The sequence below is a fragment of the Aegilops tauschii genome, chromosome 1 (genome assembly GCF_002575655.3).
Source record: "Aegilops tauschii subsp. strangulata cultivar AL8/78 chromosome 1, Aet v6.0, whole genome shotgun sequence".
NCBI lineage: Eukaryota > Viridiplantae > Streptophyta > Magnoliopsida > Poales > Poaceae > Aegilops > Aegilops tauschii.
This window is the reverse complement of record NC_053035.3, coordinates 7723762-7739100: the sequence shown is the minus strand read 5'-3', so window position 1 is coordinate 7739100 and position 15339 is coordinate 7723762. Positions and strand designations below refer to the sequence as shown.

General features: G+C 44.7%; 1 protein-coding gene across 1 annotated transcript; it reads right to left on the bottom strand.

The window, feature by feature from the left end:
- Positions 1–2768: 2768 nt before the first annotated feature.
- Positions 2769–3971, bottom strand: LOC109759342 (uncharacterized). Its single transcript, XM_020318166.1, has one exon. The coding sequence runs from the start codon at positions 3969–3971 to the stop codon at positions 2769–2771; it is 1203 nt and encodes a 400-aa protein (XP_020173755.1).
- Positions 3972–15339: the final 11368 nt, after the last annotated feature.

Sequence of the window (15339 nt, the reverse complement as noted above, 5' to 3'; positions counted from 1 at the left end):
GTTATATGCGGGTGTGTGCATATACTGAAGATATTGGGGAACCTAGATCCGTAAGGCCGTTGGCCCGACCGGCGATCCAACCAAAAAAGGGTATTCGTCCCCAAGCCCAGCTTGATGGACGATCCAATTTGGATCAGTGGAAGCAGCTGGATTACGGATTGCAGAATTGAGATCCTCCAGTTTACAGAGCGAATGCTACATGTTGGCCTTGCAAATATTTTGCTTGGATGATATCCAACCAGAGACCCCCTTCTCCGGTTGCAATCCGCCAAAGCCACTTAGATAACAGCACGATATCCATCCGCTTGGAGGAAATTATTCTCAGGCCCCCTTGGTCCTTGGGTTGCAAATTTCCGACCATTTGACCATATGATACTTTTGCTTGTCTCCCTTTCCCGCCCAGAATAACTGGGATTGGTACTTCACAATATCATGGTGAAGGGATTCGTGAAGACTATAGAATCCCATCAAGTACATAAGCAGGTTGATCATAGATGAGTTAATGAGCACATCACATGCCGCTCTCAATAACCATCTTCCCTGCCATGGCTCAACCCTATTATGAACTTTCTCCACCGTCAGGCGTAGGTCCTTAACTAACAACCTAGAGTCACTAATTGGCATCCCCAGTTAATATGTCAGGAAAGACCCTAGGCGGCAATTTAGTCGGTTTGCAATTCTTTGCTTATCCATGTCAGAGTATCCAAGCACCATTACCTCACTCTTAGTGAAGTTGATGGGTAGCCCCAACATCTCCTGAAAACAGAGTAGCAGAAATTTGATGTTTCGGATATCCGTGTCCGATCCCTCCACCATAAGGATGGTATCGTCCGCATATCCGAGGTTGGTAATTCCACCTACCCTAATAAGATAGGGACATATTCCCCTAATGTGCCCTGCATGCTTCGCCGCATCAAGGATAGTTGTGAGCGCATCAACTACCAAGTTAAACAGAAATGGTGATAGGGGGTCACCCTGACGTAACCCACGAGAGGTGGCGAAGTATGGACCGGTTTCACCATTTATGTTAACTGTTGTTCTACTACTAGAGACGATTTGCAGAACCATCACAATCCAATGGGTGTCAAAACCTTTCCAAATGAGGACCTCCCTCACGAAGGACCAATGGACGCTGTCATAAGCTTTAGGAAAATCAGTTTAAGAAAAATACCGATTTGAGGTGTTTTCTCTTGACTTCGTGGATGACCTCATGGAGAACGAGGATCCCATCGAGAATGAATCTCCCTTTAATGAAGGCAGTCTGATTCAGGTGGGTAATCCTATCTGTTATAAGGGTCGCCCTACTAGTGTACCCTTTAGCAAGGATAAAAAAGATAATAGTAATGATTGTTATCGGACGGAAATGACAAATATTGGTCCGCTCCGAAGATTTTGGGGGTGAGCGATATTATCCCATACTTAAGGCGGGAAATGTCCATCACTCCCTGGAAGAATTCGAAAAAAAAAAATCCAAGATATCGTTCCCTAGAAAGCTTGGAAGAAGAGCACTGGCAAGCCGTCCGGACCCGGAACCGATGCCGAGTTCATGGACTTGATGATCGCTGCGACTTCGGCCTCCTTGAAAGGTGCTAGTAGTAAGTTGTTCTCCTTTGGAGAAACCAGACTATTCCCTGTTCAAATATGTTCGGCGAGGGAGGTTCCATCCCTAGCGACCTCGGAGAATAACTGAGCATAAAACCCGTCGACATGCGCCCTAATATCCACGGGGTCCTAGATTAAACGGTCACCATCCCATAAAAGGGTAACAGTACATCCATGCCTCCTTCCGTTGGCAATAGCTTGGAAGTACCCCGTCTTGCCAACCCAAAAAAGTACCCAGTTCATGGCGCCAATAGGTCTCTTCTTTACAACAGATTTTGAGGATCTCGTCCTTGAGATTATAGCGGATCGCCCATTCTTCCAAAGATAAGCCTACCCCGTTGGCCTTAACATCCAGGAGCTGAATCTCGAAGAGCAGGCCAGCCTTGCGGACCTTGAGATCTCTGCCAAGGTTAGCACTCCACCCCTTCATGAATTGGCGGGAGCGTCTAGCCAGAAAAAGCCCACAGTCAACCGCGGACATCATCTTATGAGGTTCATCTTTGGGTACTTACATAATGTTGCATTTTTTACAATGTTTCAAAGTGTATTGTAATGTTTCATTCTATATATACCAGCAAATCTGACCATAAACAAGTGCTCTTATTTGTTTGTACATAATGAAACCTTATGATATACACGTTGGAATGAGAAAAAAATACCACAATGAAATATGTAACACTAAAAAAACAAAACAATTTTTGTCACAACCTAGAAAGCGTCGCATGAATCTCAAGGTAACAACGGATGGTAGATACATGCACAAGATATCCCGTGCATAGTAGAATATCATTCACAGAGAAGCTCGCACAAACTTAACTTTGGTTCTCCACCTGTAATAAGTAGAGCTAGCTACTGAAAAGGCATAGTCATCACAACAAATTCATGTCCATGCTACCCAATTACAACACAGAATGGCTAGCCCCACATATACTAGTTCAATCACAACAAAATTCATGTTCAAGAGAAATAAAAGCTAGGAAACATACAAGGTACAACATGCCAACAAATAGTCAGTACAGATGGCAGGTCAAGAAACATAGAAGGCATCTAATGATCAGCATCAATTAATGTTTTCATCAGCATTGCCTTTCTCCACTGTTTCAGTTTTCCTTTGAAGTTGATCAGAGGTAGCAGCTCGGAGTAGCTCACAACCATCTTTGGGGGCACTAAAGAGCTTCTTCCCCTGGTATCTTGTTACCCTCCTCCACTGCCTCTGTCATCTCCTCAAGGAGCTCTTTAGAAAGAGCAGCTGGATCTACCTCATAGCAACCCAAGGGCACATCTGGAGCTTCTTCCCCTGTCATCCTGTAAAAAGGAACCTGGTGTGAAAACCGAAGCATCTCTTCTTTCATAATCCTCTTGATGGCATACCCATCCGGGCAGCGTCGAAAAACCGTTCTGAATCCAGCAACCTTGATCAATGGGGCGACAGAAATGCCGTGCTCATCATCATAATCATCCAGAACCTCAACAAGATCATAGACTTGCATCACATTATCAGGAGTATTTCCATTCCAATCAGGTGACCAGTTTCGGTACACGGCCCATATGTCGCCTTTCTGCGGATAAATGCTGATTATCCCACGAGGACCTTTATCCCATGTAATCTGGTGAGAGAATGTGTTCAGTGCAGTGCTGGTTTCATACATGCCAATCCTGAAATCACCACATGTCTTTCTTAAATCAGAAGAAACCCAATTGAAAGATCCAAATTCATTGCTCGTCCCTGCGCCGTGGAGAAAATTTATTCCGAGCTTAAATGGTGATAAGGAGATACGTTTCTTAATGAGCACATAACAGTGAGGCATGCCATCTTTATCACCATACGAAGCCCAAACTTGACCACTCTGAAAAGATTCCTCGGTACGATCCTTATCAAAATCATGAAAATGAGGATCAGGAACAATATATCTGGATGGTTGATCATCTTCTTTTTCAGCATCTGTGTTATTACCAGAACCATTCTTGTTACTTCTAATCTCCCTCAGCTTCTCGGACAAACAGCTCTTCGCTCTTTTAATCAAAAGTTTCCTCATTTCATCCTTATCAATGGACTTGGCCAGGCTGATTTTGGTAGGAGGTTGCACTTTCACATTGCGCCCAACATTAACATGTTCAAACTTTCTAGCACTGCTTGCATCTTGATTCTCAGCTTGTACTGCATGAACATTCTCAGTTTGCGGCATTGATGCCTCGTTTTCTTGGAACGGCATATGGACGTTATGGTGCATTGCGGATGTTTCTGATCCTACATTCCGCTTCCTTTTGCTTGCCATGGAAGCAGCATGGTTGAAGATGGTAGTCATAGTTTCAAACTTCCTCTCCGCAGCCTCCTTTGCACCAAGGGCCGCATCCTTGTTGCACTCCATTTCAAAGCACCTCAGCAAGTACAAACAGACACACCGAGCGATGGATTAGGAAAAAGATATTTGACCTTAGAGCACTCCAATGTTATCCACCAATCAGCGCTGAGCACGTCACCATACAATAACCTTCAAAAGCCGTAACCAAAAGGAAATAAATGGTACTTAAAATCATCAAAAATTGTAGATATAGAAACTTTTTGGTACAAAGAGAACCCTGCACAGAATTAAAAACTATCCTAGCAAATAATGCGCTAGGCGCCAAATCAAAGTTATGGTAGCTTATCGTAAATAATCATGCCCCCATCATGACCAGAATTGTAACCATGGATAACTCAAAATATTTCTCTACTGGAAAGATGCAGAACACGCCAAAATATGAGTGATAAAAGGCATATTAAAGATAATAGAACTTAACATACATACATACAACCCTAAAATTACTGAATTATATCTACACAGTACTCGGCTACTACCTTAGCATTCAATGGGTGGCGCGCGGAAATATGAAGCATACAAGATCATCTGCAGATACATAAATTTGTTATAAATAACTGTCCCAACATCACTGGAATTATTAACTACTCAAACATGGCTCTAGTGTGGGTTGGATGGGGTGCGGATATAGAAAGAATACATGAAAAGTTGGACATGCTGAAACTTAGCATGAAATACAACCATCCCTTACACTGAGAATGCAGACTTTCAAACACTGCTCTAGCAAAATATGGGAGGCGTGCCAAAATATGAGGGATACAACGCGTACATGTCGTGTTCGTGCGAGAGTGGGGACGGGCTGACATGGGATGTAGACTTGGTTGGGGAACAAGAGCATGCGAAGCTAGGAGCAGGGGCCGATCGATGGGCAGCGCGAGGACCTCGCAGTGCGGCGGCGCCTACTGGTTCTACATGTTCCTCTCTCTGCCTATCCATGACAAGCATAGAGGTGAATTCATGGTTGTTTGCTTCCTGGCTTAGCTGTTGTATTGATAGGTGATTTAAAGTGCAGGGTTGTGAGGAAATCGGGATAAAATCTTGGTTGTCGGAGTTCCCTTGGAACTCCACAGAAGATGGGGTGATGGATTCAGTGTCAAGATTTAATGAAGATCCATCTGTTCATGGCCTGCTTGTTCACCCACCACTACCAGAAGCAATGTAATTTACTTTTCTGGATGCAGCCCTAGAAATGAATTATGTTTGGTTTAGTTCATAGAAAGATATCATAAAATCCTTTTTGTTTACATACTAACTGAATAATGCGAAGTATTTTAGTTCTCATGGTAATAGACAAGCAACTTCAGTAGTATTTGATTTGAGTTTTTGTTTTTAAGTATATGTTTGGTCAAGATTCAACTTTCTTTATGTCCATGTTTTGCTGGTATAATGCATCATCAAGATTTGTTTTTGTATGATGGCATTGTGTAAATCAGCATATGGATGAGGAAAGTATTCTGAGCGCAGATGCTTGCCGCCGCTGCCGCTTCCGATAACGTGTGAGCCGCCTAATCGAGCGAGGACGCAGGGCACTGACGCTGGAGCCTCCTCATCCGAAGAGGACTTGCCGCTCTTCCACACCGCCGCCGCTGCAACGCGGTGTTGTTCCAGCACCAAATCATAGGTTTTCGCCGGAGCCTATTTACTTGCCCTTCGTCTGCATAGTTGAGCGCAAGCTTCTAACCTTAATATAGACTTTTGAAAACATTATATTTCATGCTTGCACATTACTAGAAACATAATTGCACTGCGTAGATTTAATGGATTTACATAATACTATTGTGTCAGTAAAAAAAAAAATTTTTCAACTTCAAATTATATGCTGGCTTCAGATTATTTTCTTAAAAACCAAGAGCTCTTTTGGGGTTTGCAGTAGTCTTTTGGGGTTTGCAGTAGTGTGGTTTACAAGAGGTAGCCACGGTTCTTCAAAATTTTGAAGTGTTAGCAAAAAGAGTGGAACAGATCGAACTGAAGCTATTTTATTTAATATTATCTACTTCTACTTGACCTTTGATGGGAATCTCATGTAACCATCCCGCAATCTGAAAATACTGTATGATGTGTAGAGAAGATTTCTGTTTACATGTAACTGCGCTTAACTCTGCTTACATTTCTCTATGGCTGCAAAGTTCAAGCAGTTGTAAGTAGTATACATACATACTTTGCTCACAGTATAATCATCTGATGCAATGTGATAGTTCCAGCAAAATGTCTTCACCTATAAATCAAATTATGTTACTTCTCTTTGTGTAAATCTTGGATTTCTAGATCTTATGAAAATGACTTTTTATTTCAGCAAGTGTTAATTTGAATTTGTAACCTTTTTAAATATAGATGCATCGTCTTTGCAAATCCAACAAAGCGGTGGGAATATCTACAACATGAAGTTTCTCAAGCTGATAGGGCATTCTTCTGCATGTTTGTGACATGATCATGGTGCACATATATGTAATAGTGAAGGTCTTCTGCTATCACTATGAATGGTGCTGCTGTTGTGTAAGTGATTTCTTAAGTGTTGTGTTCTAACACATTAGAGTAAAAGATTAATTGTGTATGAAGAATAATATTACAGAGTCAGGCAGAACTTGACCTTAGTTCTGACCAAATTAATCTTTATTTGTTTGCCAGGTTGTGTGTCAAACATCACTTCATGTTGTAGTGCATTTTTTCCTTCCAAAAGCCACATTATGCAATTTGGCTTTATAAGAAGTTTCAATTTATTATTAGTGGAGAACGGGAGATAAGGAAAGGGAAGGAAAAAAATAGCAATTCTAGCAACTAGCCATTGTTCCGTGGCAAAACACAGGTGTTTGTTCTATTGTGTTCATTGGAAGTCTCTATGGAGGAGTTGGGATTGAGTGAGTGACATAGATTTTCTTGAGGTTATGAATTCTTTTCTGCTGTTACTTGATCTTACTTGAATTATTTTTCTTCAAGTTCTTCCTGTTTTCCCATCTCGTCTGCTCTATAGAAGCTGCTACATCAAATTATGTAAGTGCATCCTTCTTTTTTGTCCAAGTTTGTTCTATTCTATTACTCGGAAGTCTGTACAAGACTGAGAGAGTGAAGCAGATTTGCTTGAGATTTGAAATATTTTTTGATGTCGGTTTTGTACGCTGTAATGTTTGATTAATAAAAACTGATGAAAAGTAGTGGCAAACACTTGATTGAGTAAGCTACTGGATTTTACCAGTAATACACAGTAGTTTCTTGCAATATTATCTGCATGACAAGAAGCACCCATATTTGATTTTGCTCTGTAATTGGTTTGAATATCACTTTTTGGGCTAAAGCTGATTAATTTATTATTTGGATATGAGTAGTAGTTTCAACAGTAATAACTTAAAATATGATTTTATCATGGCTCTAAAGTTTATTGGTGATGATTTGTTTCAGGATATTTGGAGAGGCTATTTGCACCGCAGTTCAAGGCAGATGATAGAATACAGTCTAGGCAACTCACTTATATTGGTATTCGGTTAAATGGTCATCTATTCTGCCGGCATAGTCACATGCCATATTAATTTCAGAAGAACAATTTCTAATTTAGTGTTGTGCTTGCATGCATTGTTATGTCAAATTCCAAACAAAAACAAAAACAAAGTCACAGTTTGTATTTACAGATTGGATAATTGATGTTTCAATCGCTAAATTAAACTAAGGATTTTAAAATGAATTGTGGCCTCTAAGCTTGTGTGTAGTCAATTACTAAATGTGTAATATTAGCACATATTAGCACGACTATTTCTTAAGTGCAGCCAGCCACCAATTTCATTTGATTTGAATTAACATATTATTTATATACTCATTTAGATATTTATGTTTTCGATGGATTGATTTCAACGCCGTAATTTTATCACCCCGTTGCAACGCACGGACCCTTTTGCTAGTAAGTATACAAAGTTAGCAATTTGGTTTTGTTTACCACAAAAGGCTTTCGCCCTGCTTTATATATAAAACAACAATCGACAGCGCCCGCTACAAACTCAGCACACAACTTATAAAACATCTAATTAATTAGGTGGGTAAATAATTCTACTCTCTGAAGGAAGAAAGATAAGACAGAGCCGTGCAGAAACCTAGCACATAACCAGATCTGCTGTACGTATCAGACAGAGAGCCCGGCTGCGTGATTTTCCTTACCAGGGGAACACGGCTTCGAGGAGGGGCCAGGAAGGATGAGGGACGTGGCGCTCCAAGCCGGGGACGGAGGGGGAGGGCCGGCGGCGCAGCAAGCACGCCGCGAATTGGAGGATTACGGCGGCGAGATCCGGAGTGTTGGAGAGAGGGGAAGGAGCTGACAAGAGACGCGGGGGCTGGGGGGCGCCAGCAGCAGCAGGGTTTACGTCTGATCTTCGATCGATCGGCTCTCGGTAGCCGGACGTTACAATTTCAGTCAGCAGGGTGGGGCACATGCATGTTTGACCTCCTCCGCTTTCTTCATGCCAGGTACAACGGGAGGGTGTCCGTCTGCGGGGATTTCTTGTGTCCTTCACTTGGGTCAACTTCAACGCACAACCCGAAATGGTCCAACCGTGACCGTTTGGATCGAAACGGACAGCTGCGGCGGCCCAATGCGCGATCCCATCCGTAAAATCTGCCCGTTTCATGTCCGGCTCGACCAAAGCGGGAGCAAATTTGGCCAGACTTTGCGGCTAGAATTTGCCCGTTTCATGTCCTCTCGGCGTCTGTTTCGGGCCCACCTAACGGCTGTCAACCTATATTTCACCGTTCCCATTTAATCCGCACGCGTGGGCGGGCCCGCACGTCAGCCATCCAGCCGCCCCCGGCTGTGTCCTTTTTATGGTGAAGTTGTGAACTGGCCTATCCACTTCCCCACCGCGTCCACACAATGCCATTGCTCCCTCCCTCCCTGATAGCAAACCCTAGCCTAGCGCCACCGCTCTCCTCGCTCCTTGCCACCCGTCTGCATGGGCTTCTGGAAGTGGGTGCCCAGCAAGAAGGCCAAGCACGACCATGAGGCGGGGTCGTCGTCTGCCTCGTCTAGAAGCACGACCACCCACTCCACCTCGCCAGCCGTGTTCTCGATCTCATCTGTGGCGGCCGGGCCACACTACCGGCCGTACGTGAAGGTCGACATCTGCCACTGGTACTAGCGTTGCCGTGGTCCGATGCCCACCTCCCCAATGGGTGGCATCTGAGCCCAGATTGGGTGCCCATTCTCACTGTCTCAGTGAGGGGCCGCGCCTGCCTCCAGGAGATTACCCGCTGGCGCGCACGGATCCCGCACCAGTTCCTCACCGACCGGTGCTATGATGTCGACTCGTTCCTCTGGGACACATGGTTTCAGGACGAGCACGACATGCGCCGGCAAACGTTCTTTGCCGGCCATGCTCGTAGCCCACTGCGCGCGTGCGCGCACAGAGCCCACCTAGAGTGCGCGCGGCAGCATGCAGGTGCGCTGCCTGACATCGACGCCCTCTCCCTCCCCGTCTCCGCCATCACTGTCACCATCCACCATGATAGCCGAGAAGGAGGATCGGCTGGTGCAGGCCGTGATGAATGACTCTGAAAGGGATTTCAAGCACATCAAGGAGAAGCAATGGGAGGGGCTGGAGGAGATGATGGCTCTCGACCGCCAGAGATGTCTAGGCCCCAGAGCTGGACATGAAGTAGGAGGTGAAGGAGGAGGTGATAGGAGGACCGGTTGCCCATCCCGGTGTGGAACCCGGCGCCGTATGGCAGTCGTGGTCATGGATGATCACGGTGGCATGCAGCACACCGTCGCTACCGCCACCAGCACCGCAGGGGGCGTAGGCGCCGTGGTCACCACCACCACCGCAACCTACACAAGCCGCGTCCGCCCCATTTTGGCACTACTAGGAAAAGGGCTATAGATGGAATGGCCACTAATGACGCACCAGACATGTGGTGCGCCACTACTATATAGCAGTGGCGCACCACGGGTTGGTGACACTAATGGCGCACCAGACACACGGTGCGCCATTAGTAACAATTTTTTTTCCAAACATACGAATGGCGCACCAGGGCACAGTGCGCCATTACTAGTTCTAACTAGTAATGGCGCACCAGCCTCATAGTGCGCCACTACTATATTTTTTATTTTATTATTTTTTTGCAAAACTACTAATGGCACCGGGGAACAGTGCGCCATTACTAGTTTAATCTAGTAATGGCGCACTGTAAACTAGTAATGGCGCACTGTTCCCTGGTGCGCCATTAGTGTATATTTCATGGACACTTGATCTCGATCCCCCTCCATCTCGATCGCTATCCCACCTCGCCAGATCCGGTCCCCCTCGCCGCCGAGCACCCTCCGCACCCTCTACCCCGCTCCACCGGCCGCCGCCGCCGACCCCCCGCACCCTCCCCCGCTCCACCGCCGCCGACGACCCACCGCACCCTCCCCTGCTCCACCGCCGCCGCCGACCCCCCGCACCCTCCCCCGCTCCACCCCCGCCGCCGACCCCCCGCACCCTCCCCCGCTCCACCGCCGCCGACGACCCACCGCACCCTCCCCTGCTCCACCGCCGCCGACGACCCACCGCACCCTCCCCGGCCCGCTCCACCGCCGACGACGACCCCCCGCACCCTCCCGGCCCGCTCCACCGTCACAAAAAATTATTACTGTTTTTATAAAAAATTATTACTGTTTCATATTCATATTCATTTTCTAAAAATTTATTAGATGCAACAAAAAATAATAATAAAAAAGTACTTATGGCGCACCTCTGGCTGGTGCGCCATTGCTATATAAAAAAAAGATTACTAATGGCGCACCTCTGGCCGGTGCGCCATTGCTATATAAAAAAAACATTCTAATGGCGCACCGCTTCGGGGTGCGCCATTAGTAAGTTTCCCCCCTAGCTAATTCCTCCCTCTCCCTCGCCAGATCCCCTTCGCCCCTCTCCCTCGCCAGTAACTCCCCGACCCCCGCCGGACTCCACCCACGCCGCCCCCGCGCCCCCGCGCCCCCACCACTGCAGCTCCCCCGCGCCGCCGCCCAAGCGCCCCCGCGCCCCCACCACTGCAGCTTCCCCGCGCCGCCGCCCCCGCGCCGACCCGCGAAGCACGTGAGGACCGCCGCCGTCTTCCTCTTCGACTACGAGGACCCGGATGAGCTCGGACGCCCTCGAGCCATCCCTTCGACGACGCCGCCGCCGCCGACCCCGACCCCAACCCCGACCCCGACCCCTCCGGCGACCGGCCGCGCCCGCCCAGGTACCTCTCCTCCTTCCTCCTTCCTCCCTCCCGAGGTTAAGTCAGTTTCCCCTCTCTACAACTTTGTCTGCCTCTAGAAAATTGAAAACCGAACACAAAATTCAGTGATAGTTTCAGACCATCCGGAGTCACAAATAATAAAATAGACTTTGTTGGAATTCGTTGATTGCATGAGAACTGAATTTATGTTAATTAGTCAGAAGTCATAGCATTATGCAAAGAAACTTTGCCGAAATTGGAGCAGCTCTCTTATGAAGTTCTGATGAAGAGCAGCCCTCTCCTCCTTCCTCCTTCCTCCTTCTTGTACATTTTTTGGGGTATTAAGGCATTTTAGAGTTAGTTTTATTCATGAGGCAGTACTTTATTTTAATATTTGAAAGGGCCTCTCACAAGACATGTATTGTCAAGCACATTGAAGGAACAATCTTTTTTGTGCAGTACAATATCCCAACTAAACGCAAGCAGGACAGTGCCGTGGGAATACCAGTTCCATTGAGGATTTCTGACATCAGATTAGTTTAGCAGCCCCATTTTGATACCATTACTTTTCTTGGGGGGCAAATCTCCAGTGTGCTTTTTTCTTTTCCAAAGGAAAAGAAAATGTGGTGTATAACAAATGTATTATTTGGTGGAAATTGAGATATCATATTAATCATTGACAAATTGGCTTTGAACAAATAATCTTAAATCCATGCATACCTACACAATTCATCTATTTGCTTAAATTTCTCCAAATTTGCATTTTATTGTCTGTTTATGATTTGGAAATATTCTAATTCAAGTTTTGTTGCGTATAACAAAACACAGTCACCTCCAAAGAAAAGCATCAAGGATGGTACCTACAAAAGGATTATCTGTAACGAGGTCGATAAGCTGGTAACTAAGTTCTGTTCTAAAAATCTCTCGACTTTTTTTAGCGTTATAAGGGTCCATAAGCAGTGTTGTCATCAGGTCCAGACATAAGCTCCTGTAGTAAGTAGCTTTTGGTTTTATCTTTGTAAGATAACTAGTTCTTGTAGTTTGCTGTTGGTTTCTCTTAATAGAAATCGGAGGGGTAAACCCTTCCTGTGTCTGGTTTGTCGATTGCAGAACTGAACTTCTCTTTGAGAATGTGTACTCTGTGCTCTTGACATTTGCGCTTAAAGTTCTGAGAAAATCCACATGGTCTTTCATTTCTGTTGCATTGTTTTATCTATATGGTCTTTCATTTCAGAGTTACACTTATATCATATTAATCATTGACAAATCCACATGCTTAATCAATCAAGTAGTAAGTTGTTTAGGCTTGGCCATTTCCACTCATTGTAGAGATAGAGTTACACTTTTGTTACATTGCGTTATCTTTCTGTAGAGTAGTAATGCTCCACTTCCATTGGTACTACTTGTGATGCTGACAAGTCTGTAATACTGAAATTTTGTCAACTTGTGATGCTACTGCTGTACCCCGAGAGGCCCTTGAGTTTGCTGGAATGTCTATTAACTTCCGTTCCGGCAAATTCGGGTACTCCATATGTCCTATTTTCAGCAAAGGTCATGCTGAAATTTTCCATGAATTTTAGCATGACTTTGCTAAAAATAGGACATATGGGGTACTTGTGACTAATGCATGGGCCGGGGTCTTAGTACTTAATTAAGTAGGAACCACTCATCCTAACCATTTGCTCTCAAAATTAGCACTTCACTTCTTACTACTGAAAATCTTAGACCATCTCCATTCACCAATTGCTCAAACCAGTTCGAAGGGCGTGTTTTCACCACACTGTGGATTATCTTATTGGACCCAATAGAGATGATGTAGTTTTGAATTATGAACATAGGAAATGTCGTCATCGGACGACGAAAGTCTCCCGCGGGAGTGCGACTGGTGCCACGACGGTCGAGGTCTGTGCGACAGGCCTCACCTGGACGATGATCGGCGCTTCAGCATTAAGCTCGAGGAGACCTTCGAAGTTGAAACGGTACGCAACGACGACAAGTGTTTTTTTTTCATAATTAAGCATGACTTCAACTATTTCAACGTGTAATTTCATCTTTTACAATTCGAGTATAGTTTATCCCATGCCATGCAAGACGCTATGTCTTGGAGAGGATGGATTTTGAAGATCATGAAAATTTTGAAACGAAGAAAATTCACCTAAGGACACATCATGATGTGGATTTTGAAGTAAATCTGTATAATGCTGAGAGCGTAACCCATTTTGGTTGCAAAAATTGGGAAGCATTTTGCAAGATGTATGGTTTTGATGAGGGTATGCTTGTCACCATGGATCTTGGTGATCCTGACACCGACCATGACAATATGGACATTTGGGTCCTTGTTGATACGCCTCCAATTCTACCGCTATGTGAATTTCTCAAACATAGTTAATTATTAACTAATTTATATTGTTTATTTCAAAATAGTTGACAACTTATTTCCATTGACAGCTTATTTTGATTGTTCAAAAAATGTGCGGAACATGGTAGACAAAACCCACTACACCGATGGCTCCGAGTTAACTTATCAGGAGAAAAATCATCTGGTCAATCGGATTTTGTACTGATCTTGAGAATTACAATATCTACAATCAAACTCCTCAACATTATGGTCAATACGTGCCACTAGTGCACGTGTTGAACTACGGTGACTACCATGGAGATACCCTGGTAAGATTTTTTACTATTACGACATCCGTGCATCTTTTGCATACTTCTAAAACTAGTACATCATTGCTAACTATGAAGTTATTACTATGTTTTTCAACAGAGAATCCCTGAGGATTGTGTGCCTCATTTGATGTATCAGAATGGCAGCCTTCGTGTTTTCAACTTATATCCAGGTCATCCTACAAATCTCAACTGTCCATACCGGATTTCTAGAAGAAGTGGAGACATGCTAATCAGAGAATGGAAAAAATATATGGACAGTCGTAAGGAGGTTCTTGGAAGCAAAAGGAAGCGCCACGCAAGAATTGGAGACAGGATGATCTCCATTCTGCATAATGGAGAGTCAGGGTCTATATTGTTTTATGCTATTTTACCTTAAATAGGGTATTTAGGTCCTGCCTAATACTGATGATCATGTGCTAAGAACAATTAAGTAGGGTTGGTTCGATGACTATCAGGATGATGATCGTATGACTTGTTATTAATAACGAGTAGAAGTTGTATGATGATGATTAGTAGGACTTATTAGGATTAGTATTACTTTCGACAAACTCGCTACTCGCGGTCTCGAGACTTGTAATGTTCTATCTTTGTTCGGTCTTTTGAATTCGGAGACTAATATGATGAATTGTTTTCGGAGACTAATCTTCTATTGTATTCGATGAATCTGCTGTTGCTGTGTGGTGCTGTTTATATTCTGTCCAATAATATATTTTGTAATCTGTGCAAATATCAGAAAAGAAAAAAAATCCCTAATATACATACTAATGGCGCATCACCCAAACGTGCGCCATTAGTATGCCAAAGGATACTAATAGCGCATCACCCCGCAGTGCGCCATTAGTATGGGAAAACACATGGGTAAATATGGCCCCCTGGGAGGCATACTAATGGCGCACCGTGGCCTATACTAATGGCGCACTGCCTGGTGCGCCATTAGTATACTAGATACTAATGGCGCACCAGTGGTGCGCCATTAGTAAAAAATACTAGTGGCGTGGTACTAGTGTTGCACCAGTAGTGCGCCATTAGTAGGCAAAACTGGTGCGCCACTAGTAGGCCTTTTCCTAGTAGTGTGGGGGCTACCACCTCCGTAGCCTACACAAGCTACGCCCGCCTCATTTTGGGGGCAGCCGCCCCACCTCTGGATGTCGCTTCCCTACATCGACCTGACCAGGGACGATGAGGACAATGGTGCCTGAAGACGGCCATGACATCGGCGGCCATGACGACGGCGAGTGGCAGATCTACCTTTTTTATGTTTTTTAATTTCAACTTAAGTTTTATGTGTGGCCATGACTAACGTATACTTTTTAATCAAGTTATTGTAATATATTACCGTTTTAGACAATTTTGCAATGCATTTTTTTGTTTTTTAAGTCTAAAAAAGACATAAATTTTGGGATGCGACCGCTAGTTGGGTGCACCGACCAGCGGACAGCCAAAACCAAACATGGACGTCCGTTTTGCCGATCCAAACGGACAGAATCAGGACAAAACAGACGTCCATTTGGCGTCGCTTAAAACAACT

What these genes read in the sequence shown, in the direction of transcription:
- LOC109759342 (XM_020318166.1), bottom strand. Translation starts at nt 3,971, where the DNA reads ATGGAGTGCAACAAGGATGCGGCCCTTGGTGCAAAGGAGGCTGCGGAG.